This window comes from Melospiza melodia, chromosome 5 (assembly GCF_035770615.1).
Source record: "Melospiza melodia melodia isolate bMelMel2 chromosome 5, bMelMel2.pri, whole genome shotgun sequence".
Classification (NCBI taxonomy): Eukaryota; Metazoa; Chordata; class Aves; order Passeriformes; family Passerellidae; genus Melospiza; species Melospiza melodia.
This window is the reverse complement of record NC_086198.1, coordinates 97025198-97044072: the sequence shown is the minus strand read 5'-3', so window position 1 is coordinate 97044072 and position 18875 is coordinate 97025198. Positions and strand designations below refer to the sequence as shown.

General features: G+C 42.1%; 1 protein-coding gene across 6 annotated transcripts; it reads left to right on the top strand.

Annotated features, from left to right (window-relative positions):
* The first annotated feature begins 1263 nt into the window (after positions 1-1263).
* Positions 1264-18733, top strand: LOC134418930 (uncharacterized). 6 transcript variants are annotated; one of them, XM_063157960.1, is made up of 19 exons: positions 1264-1327; positions 2840-2956; positions 4196-4300; positions 4676-4795; positions 5558-5707; positions 6521-6655; positions 7266-7385; positions 7784-7891; positions 9666-9782; positions 11021-11125; positions 11490-11609; positions 12372-12521; positions 13332-13469; positions 14080-14199; positions 14598-14705; positions 15104-15199; positions 15526-15639; positions 16382-16572; positions 17437-18733. In XM_063157960.1, the coding sequence occupies exons 1-17, from the start codon at positions 1275-1277 to the stop codon at positions 15629-15631; spliced, it is 1968 nt and encodes a 655-aa protein (XP_063014030.1). In that variant the 5' UTR covers positions 1264-1274; the 3' UTR covers positions 15632-15639; positions 16382-16572; positions 17437-18733. The 6 variants fall into 6 exon arrangements, with proteins under 6 accessions (XP_063014030.1, XP_063014031.1, XP_063014028.1 ...); XM_063157961.1 differs by having other exon boundaries at positions 6518-6655; positions 13335-13469; XM_063157958.1 differs by having other exon boundaries at positions 6518-6655; positions 16431-16572.
* The last annotated feature ends 142 nt before the right edge of the window (positions 18734-18875 follow it).

The following is an 18875-nucleotide window of genomic DNA, read 5'->3' as shown; positions in this document are numbered from 1 at the left end:
ACTAAAAATTTGTCTTTTCAAGGAAGCGCTGGCATTGTAGCAATGGTGTGTCCTAGATAAAATACTTATTTCATTGTGACCTTGCTCAGATTTATTACCAAGCACCAGCAATAAAGAATCTATCACATTCCTGTATCACATTCCTGTAGTAGTGGACCTATTGGAGTGTATCCAGAGGAGAACCATGAAGGTGTTCAGAGGGCTGGAGCAGCTCTGCTATGGAGACAGGCTGAGAGAGCAGGAAGCATTCAGCCTGCTGCATTCTCTTCACCAAGCCTGGAGGAGAGAAAGCTCCAGGGAGACCTTGGAGCACCTTCCACTACATAAAGGGCTGGAGAGGGACTTTGACAAGCCCATGGCAAGATAGGACAAGAGGGAATGGGTTTAAAACTGAAAGGTATTAGGTTCAGATTAGACACGGGAAGAAATTCTTTACTGTGAGGGAGAGGAGGCACTGGCAGAGGTGACCAGAGAAGCTGTGGCTGCCCCATCCCTGGAAGGGATCCTGTTCATGGCCAGGCTGGATGGGGCTCTGAGCATCCTGCTCCGGGGGAAGGTGTCCCTGCCCATAGCAGGGGAGTTATAAGGAGATGGTCTTCAGTGTCCCTTCCAACCCAAACCATTCTGTGATTTTGTGAAACTAGCTAGCCTGCAGCTAAGTACCATTCCAGTCAGGATAACCTCAGTAAGACTAAAGTTCAGAGTGCTTTTCTAAAGAAATGTTTGTTGACTTTGAGCTATTTAGGGAATTGAGATATAAATATTCGAGCAAGTTATCTTTAGAGTCCTTTTCAAGCCAAACTGTTCTATGATTCCATTAATGGTATGAAATGTGGGACACATTCCTGTAGCGTGTACACTGTGATGGCCACCAAGCCCTCACGACGTCTAGGAGAAAAATTATTTGTCCCAAAACGAACCCTTGGCTATTGCGTGAGGTAACGCCGTGATGTGGGTTTTCCAGGCATTTGCGGGGAGAGTGGGACGGGGATGCAGCCGGAGGGAGGGAGAGGGTGTGAGGACAATGCTGTCCCTGGTGTGAGGGAAGCTGCGCCCGGGCCCTCACAGTGGCGCAGGTCGCTTTTCTCTCCTCCGGACCGAGCAGCGCTCCCTCAGCACCATCGCCGTCCTGGGCTATCCTGGCCGCGCCTGCGCTCCCCGCGGGAGGACGGGCCGCGCCTGCGCTGCCGCTGCAGCCGGGCCGGGCAGGGGGCCGTGTTGGGCCGGGCCGGGGCCGGGTCGGGTCGGGCCGCGCCGCCGCCCCCGCCCCAGCCATGTCCGGCCGGCCGCGCCGCCCGGGAGCAGCGGAGCCGGGCGGGCTGCGCAGGTGGGAGCGGCCGCGGGGGAACGGGAGCCGGAGCGGGAGCGGAGCGGGGCGGGCAGCGCTGGGCGGGCGGGGGTGCGGCGCTGCTCGTCCGGGGCGGCTCCGGAGCCAATGCCGGTGTGCAGCCCGTGCTCCTCCGGCACACGGCCCCTTCTGCGGCCTCGCCCCCCGTGCGGTGGCTCCTGCCTGTCGGTGGCGAGTGAGGGACCAGCAGCCCGGGGCAGGGCGTGTGGGCTCGGCGAGACACCCCAGCCCGGCTGGGAGCGCTGGGGTTGGTGTCAGGCTGGAGTGTCCGCGCAGTGCAAAGCAAATAGGGGAATGTTTCTAAAAGACATAATTTTCGGTCATCATTTCCCCTTTCAAACAGTGTCGTACTTACGGCATGTGTTGTAGTGTACCTAAGCTGGTTTAAAAATTGTTTTCTTTAAGTCGTTAAAGCGAGTAGTTGTTGAAGGTGGTTAGGGAAGGGGTGTAATCGTTCATTGCCTTGGCGAAAACGGAGCGGGTTGGAAAGGGAACCCTTTGCCTGGTCTGTGATTTTGGGGAAGCTGTTTGTGCTGTTTGTGCTGTTTGTGCTGTTTGTGCCGTGTGGTGCTGGTAACTTGAGCCCTCTGGGGAGCAGGAAACTCCCAAAGCCAGCAGGGTGGAGGAGCACGGGAAAGAAAACATGGGTGGTTAACAAGGGAGTAAAACATTAAAAATCCTTTCTTCTCCATTGCTGAGCTAAGGGCAGAGACCTGGCCCGTACACTATGTTTGCTGTTAGTCACACATACAAAAACATGGAACAGGCTGCTGTGCCAGATCCTTCTCTCGGGCAGGTGTGGGGTGGATCTGCAGCTGCCATCCTTAGCCCAGAAGGCAGCTCTGGTGTTGAGAGATGCTACGGTTGTGTTTTGTTCAGTAAGCTGTCATTTAAGGTGTCAAAGCCTCCAGAACCAAGGAGGAGAATGTAGAGAGCTCAAGCCTTAAGCAATCCCTGGCTGACCTGCCAGTGTGTTGTGAGCACTACGGGCTGCTCCCTGTCCCTGGCTTCCTTGTGAGGGCTCCAGAATTTCCTGTGCCAAAGTGTTTCCGCATAGACATTTGACCTGCTTCTCCCTAGCCATTATATTAAAATGTAGTTTCTGGACTTGTCTTTTCTGGGAGTTTACTACCGGATGGGGCAGTAATAAATGTCAAGTCATGCACTGCTGACAGAGGGTGGACATGTCCACAAGTCCATAAACGCTGGTTGCAGTCCTCAATTAGGTTTTTCTTCCCCACCAATTTGTTTGTAAAAAGAGTCTATTTTCTGTTACCAAAATATGAAGTGTTTGTTTGAAAATTTTGATGTCTTAATTGCATTAGTCCAAGATATTTTCTGAGCAGTTGCACCAACACCTTTGTTAAGTATGTGTTGCCTGAGTAAGTGGAAATGAATCACGTATCTGTATGCCAAATCAAATTGTCCATCTTTGATGTTTATAGGCCATGTTCAGTGACTCGATTTCAGATGAAAATTCTTCTTTTCTAGTTCTGTGCAACATCCACACTGCTGGCATCAAGAGCAGGAACATAGAAGCTGCAATGATTCAGATTCTCTGGTGTTGGAGGAATATCAATGTGCCCATTTAGACCTCTGGCTGGAGAGGTAAGGAATAATTGTAAATTATTTTAAATCTCTACTTTGCTGGACTCTTTTTAGGACTCCCAAGAAAAGCATGGACATGTTTAGGTTGAGTGTTCTCTTGTAATGGAGTGCCACAGAGTTAGGAGATGATACCTGCATCATGCCTAAAGCAGATCATCGAGTGTGTCTCATGGAAATACATGCCCCAGTATTAGCAAGTGTCCAAAGTGAAAGGGAGAAGGGCTCTGAGCTGAAGCAGTAGTTTAAGCCCTTTATTGCTGATGTCTTCAATATTAGTATAAAACTCCCAATGAAGGCGTTTGCTGTAATTCTTAGACTTTGCTCATGCATCTTTCTGTGTAAAAGTGGGCAACCATCTTTGTCTCTTCACAGTCCACTTGGTATATTGAGCTGTACTGCAGATTTTAGTGAGCACCTTTTTTTTCCTGTAGTCCACTCCGGAGGACATTTTGAGATGAGATAGAACTCTATACATAGGTAATTCTCTGAATATTTTGCTTGGCTTTTGGATATTCTAGACTAAAGACCCAAGGTGGAGGAAATGGTTGGGACTGATATCATATTGTGTGATAGCAAGGGTGCAAAGTGGTGAGTGCTCAGATATGTGCAGCAAACTGAACACATTATAAGAGGAAAAGTTTTACTAAGGGTACATGAAAATAGTTTTTTTTTATGTAATTCATACATTTCTGAGTATTCCACTGTATGAAGGTGATTTTAATTTTGGATGGCATGTTTAATATTGCTTTGTTAAGGAATGAATGTTTTGAAGAGATTAGGAAAGGCCTTGTATTCAGGAGTGTGTTCTGTGTCTTTGATGTGCTCATAAAAAATACTGAGAGTATGGCAGGAGTGTGAGCCTGAAGTGAATGTGCCAGCAGTGTTTTGTGTTTCTCTTTTGCTGAGTGGATCTGCTCCTTTTCAGTGTGGAATCTTTGTCCTATGTTAGAGTGACATTGTCAGCTTGCATGGTAATTTCATCTGTTGATGTGAAACCATTTAGGGAAAGTAAGACTGTCAGCTAAATCTGCTTCTGTATTACTTACATGACTTGTTAAATGTTGAGGCCTTAAAATTGACAGAAGAGGAGAGGCTGAAGGTGACTTAGGACTGAAATAGAGAAGGAGCGTGCCCATGGTTTTACAGTTGTGGGGCTGGTTTTGTCCATTACTGAAGTTCCTGTTGATTGAATGTGTTACAAGCAGCAAACATTCATGTTGAATTCCCATTATTTTCTAGCTCTACCACATCAGAAAATTCCAGGCCACTTTCCAGTGGCCCCAGCTGGGAAGGTAGACCTGAAGAAGGCAAAACAATGAGGACATCAAATAAAAAATTGTCAAAGTAGGTATTGAGCTATTGCTGCTTGTTGTTACATTGGTTTTAGCAAAAGCATCTGATGATCTTTGATTCGTTCACCTGCATTGATGAAGATTTGAAACAACCCACAGGCTGTTTTGTATCAAGCCTGAAGGATGCCTTAGGGAGGGAGTAGCACTGAGAGGTTTTAGCTCAAAAGCTGCTTCTGTGATTATTTGAGATTCAGATTTGATTAGCACAGCTTTCACTTGTGTGACCTAGTGAGGTAAGGGTTGTGCTTACTGTCTGTCATTAAGAATACAGGGCAGTTCTAGAATATGTGTTTATGGAAATTCCTATAAAGATATTAAGGTTGCTTTCAACCTAATTTTTATTTTTGTTTTCAAATTCTGTTTCAAGCAACTCTGCCAACCCAGCAGAAAGGGAAACTGATGAGGTGGTCCTGAGGAGAAGACAAAAGCAGATCAATTTTGGCAAGAATACCCTGGCCTATGACAGATACCTTAAAGAAGTTCCAAAGTAAGTTGCCCAGTGTTGTTCATTTCCGAATGAACCCTTAGTTGTTCCTGGTGGGTGTTTGTGTGTGTAGAATAGCTCACAGCCTTAGTTCTCTTGAAAGTCTTCCTGTGGTTTTTACTGCTGAGTGTGACATTATATGGTGTGTGATATCTCTGGGTAATTTGAGTCAGCTGTCCCAGCAGTCTTGCCTCTCAATTTGGTGTTCACCCTCACCTTAGTGTCTGTGGGGTGGGGAGAGGAGAAGGCCTTGAAGCTGTGCAAGCCCTGTTCAGTCATGCCCAAAACTCAGTGTGTTTATCAGCACTGTTTTAGTGATTAATGCAAAACACAGCACTAGCGGGGCTGCTGGGGAGGAAGGTAACTCCATCCTTGAGAGACTGAGTACAATACTAAATAAAAGAAGCTGCACTGGACTCAGGAAAAGTAAAGCACGAGGAGCTGGAGGTTAGGATAATATTGAATCAGTATGTTATGCTTCTGTTTCATCTTTGTTCATGGGCACTGGGGCTCCTCTTCTGGCAGCTGTCAGAGTGCTGGGCTGGATGAGCCTCCAGTCTGACTCAGCACGTTATGGTTTGTTGTTGGTTTTGGGATTTATTTTTGGTAACGTCTTATAATATAAACATTTCAGTGAAGTGATTAAAAAACAAACATTTTATTTATTAGACCAGTGATGCTTGTGTGGGCTGATGGACTAAGGATTCTTTTGAAGGAGAGCACTCCTTCTTCTCTGAAATGACAAATGTCACTGTGTGTTTGCAGGAGCCAGCGACTTCCAGGGGTTCACCCTACAACTCCCAACAAGTTCAAGAAGTACAGCCGCAGGTCCTGGGACCGGCAGATCAAGCTGTGGAAGATAGCACTGCATGCCTGGGATCCTCCTGCTGAGGAAACCTGGGATCTGCAGCCCGTGTATGTTCTGTGGGTGAATCAAGTCAGGGCTTAAGGAATGTGAGGTGGGCTCTGTGGTTCCTTTAGAGCATTCCTGACTGGGAGAAAAAGGATCAGACTCAACAATGGGAGTCTGCTTGAATGCTTTGTTTTCCATTAGAATTCTGTTAGTCTTCAAGATATTGCAGTTGTTTAGTCTGAGTTAATCTGCAGTCAGGTGTTATTCAGGGAAAGGCATTTGGTGTGCTGCAGTAGCACATTCCCTTCCCCTTTGTATTTGCACTGCTGGGCACAAGGTACTGTAACTTTTCTGGAGAGCAACAGACACGATCAGAAACTTGGCAATTACTGTTCCTTGACTTTGATAACTTTCCATCATTCCTTTTCCTGAAGTCCGTGGGAACACATGTCTCCTATGCTGACAATATGTGAGAGGATTTGAGATGTTTAAGAAAATGAAAGAGAGAATTCTGTGCTCTCTGTGGGACGGTGGCAACAGTGTTCAAGAAGGAAATAGTTTTATCTTTTCACAACTTTGAATTTCTGTATCAAGGCTGGTTCTGCTACTTAATGCCACCTCATGCTTTCAAGATTAGGACTAGTAAATTGGGAGGAGAAGAGTGAATGGAATTCTCTTAGCTGTGTTACTGCACTGTGTAAATAGTTTTACCTGTGTTGGAATTGATCTGGGGTAGAAATTGCAGTTTTTATACTATTTGGGTGTCATGAAATTAACTGTTAATTCTTAGTGCTGCTGAACTGTTTTCTGTTAGGAGCAGTAAGCCAGATGGATAGTTTTTAAAAGATTTTATTTCTTCCCGCTCTGTTTAGCAGTACAGAACCTTCAGGTAGTTGCCAGGAATGGTTCTGCAAAGATGAGGATGTTCGTGGCTCCTTTGTATTTGAGGAAAAGCAGGCGAGAAATGAGTGTGAAGATGAATGCAGACAGACTGCCCACTCACCTGAGAGGTATGAGAGCAAACTTCTGTGCTTCACTTAGGGAAATAATTCTGTACAGGTCAGTGCTGTCAGGTTATGGTAGGAAATGTTTAGTGTGGAAGGGCAGTTGATACTCAGCTTTGGGGTTTGACACTTGTGCTATTGAATGCAATCCATCAGAGGTACAGAGGAATAAATATGAAGAAGATACCAACAATGCTGAATTACATGATTTAACAGGAGGAAATGCAGTGTTTTTTCAGCTTCTCAGTTTATACAGCCGGGTACTGAGGTTTCTTTAACCATTGCTGGTATGTTCTGAAAATAGAGGAGCTTTTCCAGGAGCAGGAATCCCCATCCTTCATACAGTTGTGCCTTTCTGCAGCAGAGCAGGGAGGCTGAATGTGAAATGCATTTCCCTCTTTACTGAAAAAATCTTGTCCTGGGGGGGATGTGTGTGAAGCTCAAAATGGTTTTGCATCTAAACTGTGAGAGATGTGTTCAGTGTTCCTCTGTGTGACTGAGGAATCCTACCTCAAAAGAAAACTTCCTCAGCTTCATATGCTGTTACTTAGCAGAACAGTGATAAACATCTGAACATAGATCAAAAGTGTTACGTGTGTAAAATCTGTTTTTGTAGTTCCTGTTCTCCCAATTCTTCTCCAGTATGGAAACGCAGAAGAAGAAACAATTCTGAGTCCTCTGAGGTTTCAGAGAGCAAAAACCATTATCTGCAGATGTACCACGCTGCACTGGAAAGGTATGAAATGATTCTCCATGTGGGAAGTCATTGATACCATGAACTGACATTTGGAACATGGCTGGTATTTCCCCCTCCCTTTGTTAATAGCTTTAATTGTGTCTAAATGTGTGCAATGTAATGAGGAAGGGAGATCATGTCAGAATAATTGTGCTGTGTGATAGCAGACATTTACAGTGCTCCGTTGCAAAGTGTCAGTAGACACAGCACAGGTTGTTTTGTGCGTAGATTTGGGCAACACTAAGGATTTGGGCAGTTTAGTAGTCATTTCATACTAACCTTAGTGAAAATGTTCCTGCAGGTATGGTTTCTTCTTTCTGCTTAGCCCCCTTCAGAAGAATGAAGAGGAACTGTGTTACCACAGTGCATGGATTTGGACATTTTCATTTTCTTTCCAGCCTTACTGCCTCAGGACATCAGGATGCTTTTTCCAAGTGCTCAGAGTGGGAAGCCTTTGGTGAAAAAGATGAAGTCATGGCAGTGCAACAGAGTATGGAAATAACAAGGTAAATACCCCAGTGATTTTGTTGTTTTTGTTGCTGATGCTGTAAAGGTGTCCTTTCCTTTCCTTTTTCATCTTTTCCTTCTATCTTTCTTTTTTCCTTCTTTTTTACCTTTCCTCCAGCACGTGGTATGTTTGGTTGTTATTTCTGTTCTTTGAGTTTACTTGGCTTTTTTCAGTCTGACTCTCCATCTTTTGATTTCTGCTGCCTCTGCCATCCCAGGTGATGCTGGAAAATGATGAGCCCCTTTCGAACTCTGTGTTGTGAACAGGAAAGTTTGCCTCTCACTTCCTCAGCCTAAGAGCTGGAAGCTTCCTCTGTCTATCACCCTAAAGATTAAGTTGTTTTGTTGTGACAACAAACTAATAAACAAAAAAACTAAGGAAAGAAACAACAGGCATAAAACCCTAAGTAATGCTAGTGACTAAAATATTTATTTAAAGAATTTCCTTTTTTATTATATTCTGTTTCATTACAGTTGGTACATGCATATTCATGAGGTTATACATATTCAAACATTGTTTTGAATTTAGGTATTCTTTGCCTTGGTTTTAAGTTTTGACCTATCTTCATGCCATCTTGTAGCTTAAACTAATGTGTTTTATTTCTTCTCATGGTTCCATCCTGCTGTATTTTCACTCCCTGATAATGAGATTTAAAAAATTCTTCATTTTTTTGGTCCTCTGCTTTCTATTTCAGTTATCTTGCCTTTTGGATAAGATAGTCCCCAATTGTGGGAAACCACCTAATCATTTTACACCATTTTCTGAATTAGTTACATGAAAAATCACTTCAACATTTCACAGTCTGTGTTATGCTATGGTCTAAAATATTATATTTTACACTACTATTTATAAAAGCTATACAGTGCGTATATAAATTGAGAGATTATACTATATCAAAAGCAGTAATAACAAGTTGTACTATAGCAGGATTTTTCTGATCATTGATAACATGCAAACAAAAGTTAACACATAACTGTGAAAGCCAATAACTACATGTATTATTTATAACACACACACACAGAAACACGATGGATTTACAGTGCAGAGGCTGCCGTGCCAGATCCTTCTCTCGGGCAGGTGTGGGGTGGATCTGCAGCTGCCATCCTTAGCCCAGAAGGCAGCTCTGGTGTTGAGAGATGCTACGGTTGTGTTTTGTTCAGTAAGCTGTCATTTAAGGTGTCAAAGCCTCCAGAACCAAGGAGGAGAATGTAGAGAGCTCAAGCCTTAAGCAATCCCTGGCTGACCTGCCAGTGTGTTGTGAGCACTACGGGCTGCTCCCTGTCCCTGGCTTCCTTGTGAGGGCTCCAGAATTTCCTGTGCCAAAGTGTTTCCGCATAGACATTTGACCTGCTTCTCCCTAGCCATTATATTAAAATGTAGTTTCTGGACTTGTCTTTTCTGGGAGTTTACTACCGGATGGGGCAGTAATAAATGTCAAGTCATGCACTGCTGACAGAGGGTGGACATGTCCACAAGTCCATAAACGCTGGTTGCAGTCCTCAATTAGGTTTTTCTTCCCCACCAATTTGTTTGTAAAAAGAGTCTATTTTCTGTTACCAAAATATGAAGTGTTTGTTTGAAAATTTTGATGTCTTAATTGCATTAGTCCAAGATATTTTCTGAGCAGTTGCACCAACACCTTTGTTAAGTATGTGTTGCCTGAGTAAGTGGAAATGAATCACGTATCTGTATGCCAAATCAAATTGTCCATCTTTGATGTTTATAGGCCATGTTCAGTGACTCGATTTCAGATGAAAATTCTTCTTTTCTAGTTCTGTGCAACATCCACACTGCTGGCATCAAGAGCAGGAACATAGAAGCTGCAATGATTCAGATTCTCTGGTGTTGGAGGAATATCAATGTGCCCATTTAGACCTCTGGCTGGAGAGGTAAGGAATAATTGTAAATTATTTTAAATCTCTACTTTGCTGGACTCTTTTTAGGACTCCCAAGAAAAGCATGGACATGTTTAGGTTGAGTGTTCTCTTGTAATGGAGTGCCACAGAGTTAGGAGATGATACCTGCATCATGCCTAAAGCAGACCATCGAGTGTGTCTCATGGAAATACATGCCCCAGTATTAGCAAGTGTCCAAAGTGAAAGGGAGAAGGGCTCTGAGCTGAAGCAGTAGTTTAAGCCCTTTATTGCTGATGTCTTCAATATTAGTATAAAACTCCCAATGAAGGCGTTTGCTGTAATTCTTAGACTTTGCTCATGCATCTTTCTGTGTAAAAGTGGGCAACCATCTTTGTCTCTTCACAGTCCACTTGGTATATTGAGCTGTACTGCAGATTTTAGTGAGCACCTTTTTTTCCTGTAGTCCATTCTGGAGGACATTTTGAGATGAGATAGAACTCTATACATAGGTAATTCTCTGAATATTTTGCTTGGCTTTTGGATATTCTAGACTAAAGACCCAAGGTGGAGGAAATGGTTGGGACTGGTATCATATTGTGTGATAGCAAGGGTGCAAAGTGGTGAGTGCTCAGATATGTGCAGCAAACTGAACACATTATAAGAGGAAAAGTTTTACTAAGGGTACATGAAAATAGTTTTTTTTTATGTAATTCATACATTTCTGAGTATTCCACTGTATGAAGGTGATTTTAATTTTGGATGGCATGTTTAATATTGCTTTGTTAAGGAATGAATGTTTTGAAGAGATTAGGAAAGGCCTTGTATTCAGGAGTGTGTTCTGTGTCTTTGATGTGCTCATAAAAAATACTGAGAGTATGGCAGGAGTGTGAGCCTGAAGTGAATGTGCCAGCAGTGTTTTGTGTTTCTCTTTTGCTGAGTGGATCTGCTCCTTTTCAGTGTGGAATCTTTGTCCTATGTTAGAGTGACATTGTCAGCTTGCATGGTAATTTCATCTGTTGATGTGAAACCATTTAGGGAAAGTAAGACTGTCAGCTAAATCTGCTTCTGTATTACTTACATGACTTGTTAAATGTTGAGGCCTTAAAATTGACAGAAGAGGAGAGGCTGAAGGTGACTTAGGACTGAAATAGAGAAGGAGCGTGCCCATGGTTTTACAGTTGTGGGGCTGGTTTTGTCCATTACTGAAGTTCCTGTTGATTGAATGTGTTACAAGCAGCAAACATTCATGTTGAATTCCCATTATTTTCTAGCTCTACCACATCAGAAAATTCCAGGCCACTTTCCAGTGGCCCCAGCTGGGAAGGTAGACCTGAAGAAGGCAAAACAATGAGGACATCAAATAAAAAATTGTCAAAGTAGGTATTGAGCTATTGCTGCTTGTTGTTACATTGGTTTTAGCAAAAGCATCTGATGATCTTTGATTCGTTCACCTGCATTGATGAAGACTTGAAACAACCCACAGGCTGTTTTGTATCAAGCCTGAAGGATGCCTTAGGGAGGGAGTAGCACTGAGAGGTTTTAGCTCAAAAGCTGCTTCTGTGATTGTTTGAGATTCAGATTTGATTAGTGCAGCTTTCACTTCTGTGAACTAGCTCTTCTATCTTTCTGTCATTAAGAATACAGGGCAGTTCTAGAATATGTGTTTATGGAAATTCCTATAAAGATATTAAGGTTGCTTTCAACCTAATTTTTATTTTTGTTTTCAAATTCTGTTTCAAGCAACTCTGCCAACCCAGCAGAAAGGGAAACTGATGAGGTGGTCCTGAGGAGAAGACAAAAGCAGATCAATTTTGGCAAGAATACCCTGGCCTATGACAGATACCTTAAAGAAGTTCCAAAGTAAGTTGCCCAGTGTTGTTCATTTCCGAATGAACCCTTAGTTGTTCCTGGTGGGTGTTTGTGTGTGTAGAATAGCTCACAGCCTTAGTTCTCTTGAAAGTCTTCCTGTGGTTTTTACTGCTGAGTGTGACATTATATGGTGTGTGATATCTCTGGGTAATTTGAGTCAGCTGTCCCAGCAGTCTTGCTTCTCAATTTGGTGTTCACCCTCACCTTAGTGTCTGTGGGGTGGGGAGAGGAGAAGGCCTTGAAGCTGTGCAAGCCCTGTTCAGTCATGCCCAAAACTCAGTGTGTTTATCAGCACTGTTTTAGTGATTAATGCAAAACACAGCACTAGCGGGGCTGCTGGGGAGGAAGGTAACTCCATCCTTGAGAGACTGAGTACAATACTAAATAAAAGAAGCTGCACTGGACTCAGGAAAAGTAAAGCACGAGGAGCTGGAGGTTAGGATAATATTGAATCAGTATGTTATGCTTCTGTTTCATCTTTGTTCATGGGCACTGGGGCTCCTCTTCTGGCAGCTGTCAGAGTGCTGGGCTGGATGAGCCTCCAGTCTGACTCAGCACGTTATGGTTTGTTGTTGGTTTTGGGATTTATTTTTGGTAACGTCTTATAATATAAACATTTCAGTGAAGTGATTAAAAAACAAACATTTTATTTATTAGACCAGTGATGCTTGTGTGGGCTGATGGACTAAGGATTCTTTTGAAGGAGAGCACTCCTTCTTCTCTGAAATGACAAATGTCACTGTGTGTTTGCAGGAGCCAGCGACTTCCAGGGGTTCACCCTACAACTCCCAACAAGTTCAAGAAGTACAGCCGCAGGTCCTGGGACCGGCAGATCAAGCTGTGGAAGATAGCACTGCATGCCTGGGATCCTCCTGCTGAGGAAACCTGGGATCTGCAGCCCGTGTATGTTCTGTGGGTGAATCAAGTCAGGGCTTAAGGAATGTGAGGTGGGCTCTGTGGTTCCTTTAGAGCATTCCTGACTGGGAGAAAAAGGATCAGACTCAACAATGGGAGTCTGCTTGAATGCTTTGTTTTCCATTAGAATTCTGTTAGTCTTCAAGATATTGCAGTTGTTTAGTCTGAGTTAATCTGCAGTCAGGTGTTATTCAGGGAAAGGCATTTGGTGTGCTGCAGTAGCACATTCCCTTCCCCTTTGTATTTGCACTGCTGGGCACAAGGTACTGTAACTTTTCTGGAGAGCAACAGACACGATCAGAAACTTGGCAATTACTGTTCCTTGACTTTGATAACTTTCCATCATTCCTTTTCCTGAAGTCCGTGGGAACACATGTCTCCTATGCTGACAATATGTGAGAGGATTTGAGATGTTTAAGAAAATGAAAGAGAGAATTCTGTGCTCTCTGTGGGACGGTGGCAACAGTGTTCAAGAAGGAAATAGTTTTATCTTTTCACAACTTTGAATTTCTGTATCAAGGCTGGTTCTGCTACTTAATGCCACCTCATGCTTTCAAGATTAGGACTAGTAAATTGGGAGGAGAAGAGTGAATGGAATTCTCTTAGCTGTGTTACTGCACTGTGTAAATAGTTTTACCTGTGTTGGAATTGATCTGGGGTAGAAATTGCAGTTTTTATACTATTTGGGTGTCATGAAATTAACTGTTAATTCTTAGTGCTGCTGAACTGTTTTCTGTTAGGAGCAGTAAGCCAGATGGATAGTTTTTAAAAGATTTTATTTCTTCCCGCTCTGTTTAGCAGTACAGAACCTTCAGGTAGTTGCCAGGAATGGTTCTGCAAAGATGAGGATGTTCGTGGCTCCTTTGTATTTGAGGAAAAGCAGGCGAGAAATGAGTGTGAAGATGAATGCAGACAGACTGCCCACTCACCTGAGAGGTATGAGAGCAAACTTCTGTGCTTCACTTAGGGAAATAATTCTGTACAGGTCAGTGCTGTCAGGTTATGGTAGGAAATGTTTAGTGTGGAAGGGCAGTTGATACTCAGCTTTGGGGTTTGACACTTGTGCTATTGAATGCAATCCATCAGAGGTACAGAGGAATAAATATGAAGAAGATACCAACAATGCTGAATTACATGATTTAACAGGAGGAAATGCAGTGTTTTTTCAGCTTCTCAGTTTATACAGCCGGGTACTGAGGTTTCTTTAACCATTGCTGGTATGTTCTGAAAATAGAGGAGCTTTTCCAGGAGCAGGAATCCCCATCCTTCATACAGTTGTGCCTTTCTGCAGCAGAGCAGGGAGGCTGAATGTGAAATGCATTTCCCTCTTTACTGAAAAAATCTTGTCCTGGGGGGGATGTGTGTGAAGCTCAAAATGGTTTTGCATCTAAACTGTGAGAGATGTGTTCAGTGTTCCTCTGTGTGACTGAGGAATCCTACCTCAAAAGAAAACTTCCTCAGCTTCATATGCTGTTACTTAGCAGAACAGTGATAAACATCTGAACATAGATCAAAAGTGTTACGTGTGTAAAATCTGTTTTTGTAGTTCCTGTTCTCCCAATTCTTCTCCAGTATGGAAACGCAGAAGAAGAAACAATTCTGAGTCCTCTGAGGTTTCAGAGAGCAAAAACCATTATCTGCAGATGTACCACGCTGCACTGGAAAGGTATGAAATGATTCTCCATGTGGGAAGTCATTGATACCATGAACTGACATTTGGAACATGGCTGGTATTTCCCCCTCCCTTTGTTAATAGCTTTAATTGTGTCTAAATGTGTGCAATGTAATGAGGAAGAGAGATCATGTCAGAATAATTGTGCTGTGTGATAGCAGACATTTACAGTGCTCCGTTGCAAAGTGTCAGTAGACACAGCACAGGTTGTTTTGTGCGTAGATTTGGGCAACACTAAGGATTTGGGCAGTTTAGTAGTCATTTCATACTAACCTTAGTGAAAATGTTCCTGCAGGTATGGTTTCTTCTTTCTGCTTAGCCCCCTTCAGAAGAATGAAGAGGAACTGTGTTACCACAGTGCATGGATTTGGACATTTTCATTTTCTTTCCAGCCTTACTGCCTCAGGACATCAGGATGCTTTTTCCAAGTGCTCAGAGTGGGAAGCCTTTGGTGAAAAAGATGAAGTCATGGCAGTGCAACAGAGTATGGAAATAACAAGGTAAATACCCCAGTGATTTTGTTGTTTTTGTTGCTGATGCTGTAAAGGTGTCCTTTCCTTTCCTTTTTCATCTTTTCCTTCTATCTTTCTTTTTTCCTTCTTTTTTACCTTTCCTCCAGCACGTGGTATGTTTGGTTGTTATTTCTGTTCTTTGAGTTTACTTGGCTTTTTTCAGTCTGACTCTCCATCTTTTGATTTCTGCTGCCTCTGCCATCCCAGGTGATGCTGGAAAATGATGAGCCCCTTTCGAACTCTGTGTTGTGAACAGGAAAGTTTGCCTCTCACTTCCTCAGCCTAAGAGCTGGAAGCTTCCTCTCTGTCTCCCTAAAGATTAAGTTGTTTTGTAGTGACAGCAATGATAGTTGTTCATTTTTATGCTGTGACTTGATTCCCACCAGTTGTTCTGCGGTATGGAGCAATCCTAAACAGAAGAAACCCAGCTTCTTTCTGCCTGACAGCAAGACTTGCAGAGATGCAAACTTCAGGCTGGAGAGGTATCAAAGGCAGCTCATCAGCTGGGGTTTCAGGGGTATTTTTGCCTATTATTTTAGTAGCTTAGTTGCTTTCTTGCTGTAAGTCAATCCAAGCATTTATTATAAACATATGATTTTTAATTTTTGTTTAGCTATTTTTTACTATTTGTCTTAGGGATATGTTGATCAATATTTATATGTTCTGTGGTAAAATTCTGTCTCTGTTTTCATGTTATAGTCTGTTTTAATGTAAATGGATTGTAGCTGTATTTAGTGTTCAGAAATTGCCATAATAATGCCACTTAGTCTTTGCTTTGTTTTTTTTTTTTTTTTTTTTTCATTTGTAGGCTTAAACTTTGTAGCAGTTTATTGGATGGACATCAGTCAGAATACCCTGACAGGGGATGGGAAAGTGCAAATGCTGAAGATACAATACTGAGGAAAAAAATCTAAATTCCAAGGTGAGTTTGTGCTGACTGCTTACTTGATCTGTTTCAATTGCAGAATGTTTCAGTTTCATTCTGCAGAATGCAACTCTTAAGTTCAGGCAGATCAGTTTATTTTATTTTATTAGTGTTTTATCCATTCCTCTTGCACTTAATACATCACCTTTTATTAAAAGATCCAATGCTTCAGACTTGGTAAGTTGAAAATGTTACCTGTCAGCCAGAAAATGTGTTTTTATCTCTCAAATGAAAAGTGTCAATGTTTTTAAGCATTTCAATAGCACCTTTTCTGTCTCTTAATATTTTTGTGATGAAGTAACAACTTGGCATTTGCAGCAGTAGATTTTAGTGAAAAATTTCTCTTGCGCTGTAGATTCCTGTGGTGCATTAATAAGATGGGTGGTAATCTGGGTTAAACAGATTTTATTAGCAATAAGTCTTTTGTGTAATTAGATTGTCTTTGATCTGCATTTGATGCAGGCTCTGAAACATGGACGAGGATATAAATGTCTGTTAATCAGTGATCTTTGAAAATTTTGCCTTATTAAACTCATTAAGAATATGGCCAAAATTAGTTTTACACTTAGATTTTGGATTATAGCAATGTGAGGAAAAGGCAGCTAGAGCTTTTAAACAATTATGCTGATGACATTTTTCTTTTGACTATTGATTTTTAATTTAAACTCCTTGAACATTAATAAGATTTAACATGCTTTCACTTTTTTAAAGTGCTAATTCAATATTTGAAAATATTTAGTCTCTCTTTGTATATAGAAGTATTGAAGAAGGAATTTCTCCTGTGACAGAATGACTTGAAGAATAGGGATGTAGTCTGAGATCAGCAGATCAAGTCTTGGCAAACTGCTGCTGTCATGTAAGATCTGCACTGAAAGAGGAAGAGATTTGCAGTCAGCATAAGTGCAATCAACATAAGGTGAAATTATTCAGGTAAAAGAAGCATCTCTGGGTCACAGTTAAGGGCCTGTCTGGTTTCCACATAGTTGATACTTAGCATTTTTGCAGTGGTTTTTGTTGTAAATAAGGCTGTATTAAGGAGTGTATATATGCAGTGGGTTTGTAATCACTTGTTCTAATTGAAAAAAAGGCTCTGTTAGTGTAGAATGTGAATGCCTTCTCTGTAGAACAACACATTAATGTTCTGGGATGGAAAGATCAGTATTTAGAGCAGCATTGCCTTTACCCTTGGGGTTAAGTTGTGATGAGCTCTAACTCTCAAGTGTCAGGAACTTTATCTGTGGAAGTTTAATCTTGCTTGAAAACCAGATAGTGGTGTTTACATGGTAGAATTCCACACTACCTTCCCTTTTGCTAAAAGAAAATGTCTGTCTTAAACAGGAATAAATGTGAATATATCTGGTTGATTTCTAGGGAAGAAACCTTTGTCCATAGGACAATTAATCTATGGCAGAAATTTGTTTATTAGAATTGAGATAAAAGTTTGTTTTATAAATTAATAATGACATTTAGACAAATTGATGCAGGGGGTTGGGAAGAATAGGCTCAGCTGCTTCCTTTTCTCTCTGTCAAATACCTCAGGAATGTAGAGAATCTAGTATAGTATTTTTTCAGTAATTTATGTTCTCAAAATGTTCATACTAGTTCTAACACTTTATTTAGTATGGACAGTATGGGTTTCTCCTGTATACTGTGCTATAAGCTCAACCATATGCTCTCTTCCATTTACTGCCACTGTAACACTACAGCTTAAACGAGGAAAAGAAGAGAATATTTTGTTTTTAATGCCTGGATATAGCATGTTTATAAAGTGCTGTTACCTGCTTTTTTGTTTAGGTTTCTCCAGACCTTTATAAGGATAGATTGTTTTCTGCAAGCTGTGCCTCAAGTGTAAAACTCCAGATTTCATGAAACCTGTGCTGCAATGACAATGGATGTTCCTTAAAACTTTTGTGAGAACATTCCTGCTGTGCCTGCACTGGCAGGTGACACATAATATAACGTGCATTAGATTTCAAAGGCTGCTTCAGGTGAAGGATCCTGCCATTCCCTCTGGAGGTCTTGTTCCTCAGAGTGTGCTGATGCTTCACCAGAGAATTGGTCCAGTGTTAAGTCAGACTGAAATCCAACCCCTCCAACCAAGGAACCTCCTCTGCTCCCCTGGACCAGCACTGGACATCCAGTCTGAAGAACTGCTTCAAAAGAATGTAGATCATTTCAGCCTTCTCCAGCCACTAAAGACAAGCTGTTCAAAACTTTTGGATTGGGTGATCACCCATTTGGCCTATGTATTGTTCTCTGAGATGTATTAAGGTGGCATTTGCCTAAATCAGGTGAGAGAAGAGAAAGGAAAGGTGGATGGTTTATCAAAATCAGATCTGTTTCTTGAAGGGGCTGAGTGACTGTTAGAACAGCAGCGCAGCATAAATACCTGGATTTTGCTTTTATGTGTGTTGCAGCCTGACCCAAAGAGCCAGTCTACAGTTAAAAAGTAGGAGAGGATGCATTCAGTGCCTGTTGTTCACACAACTATTGGGGATAAATAGCAGTATTTGCAGGTGTGGAGCTGCTCTTGTCCAGGCTAAGGGTTGTGATGGTGTTGGGATAGACTCTCCTTTTTCTATTCTGCTAGCACTGTGTGCAGAAGTTTGAAGTGAAAGCTGTGGCTACAGTGGTTTGGACTAAAGCCACGTGCCAGTTACAAGAGTTCACAGTCCTTGTGTAGCATGTACTGGGACACCAATGGCTGCTAGAGCTGGGGGTTGTTTCTCTGCAGGAGTTTGGGTTTGCTTTCCCTTGCTATGGGGCTGGCAGTACCCAGAGCCAAGAGCCCATTGTGCTGCTGATTTGGAAGTAAGCTGCTTCCTCAGAAACTACTCTCACTCCCAAAATGTAATTTCCAGGCATGCTCAGGCATTTCTCCCAACACAAGGGTGTATCAGTCACACACCACAGAGCATGTGTGTGTACAAGGGACACATCTGTACAGCACTTTTCTAAGAGGTAATATTTAGAACCTTGTTGTTCCAGTGTGCATGTTTCCTTGTGATTTATGATGATTGTAAATAAGGGAATGTGTTACATTTTTGGCAATTTGCCTTTATGCAGAAGAATTAAAGACTTGAACTTCAAACATCGTTGTTAGTCTGCTTTTGCAGTTGTGTTGTCAGTTTGATTATAAAAGGAATATGTGGGTTCAGTAGTCCTTTCTTGTTTGTTTTAGGGTGTTTACTTGGTTTGGGTAGTGATTTTGGATTTTTAGTCCTTGCTAAAAG

Bases quoted from the DNA above. Each gene is read 5' to 3' on its own strand.
- LOC134418930 (XM_063157958.1), top strand. From the start codon at position 1,275: ATGTCCGGCCGGCCGCGCCGCCCGGGAGCAGCGGAGCCGGGCGGGCTG. The intron at 7,892-9,665 runs GTAAATACCCCA...CTTCTTTTCTAG, and splicing joins CAGAGTATGGAAATAACAAG to TTCTGTGCAACATCCACACT. The intron at 12,522-13,331 runs GTATGTTCTGTG...CGCTCTGTTTAG, and splicing joins ACCTGGGATCTGCAGCCCGT to CAGTACAGAACCTTCAGGTA.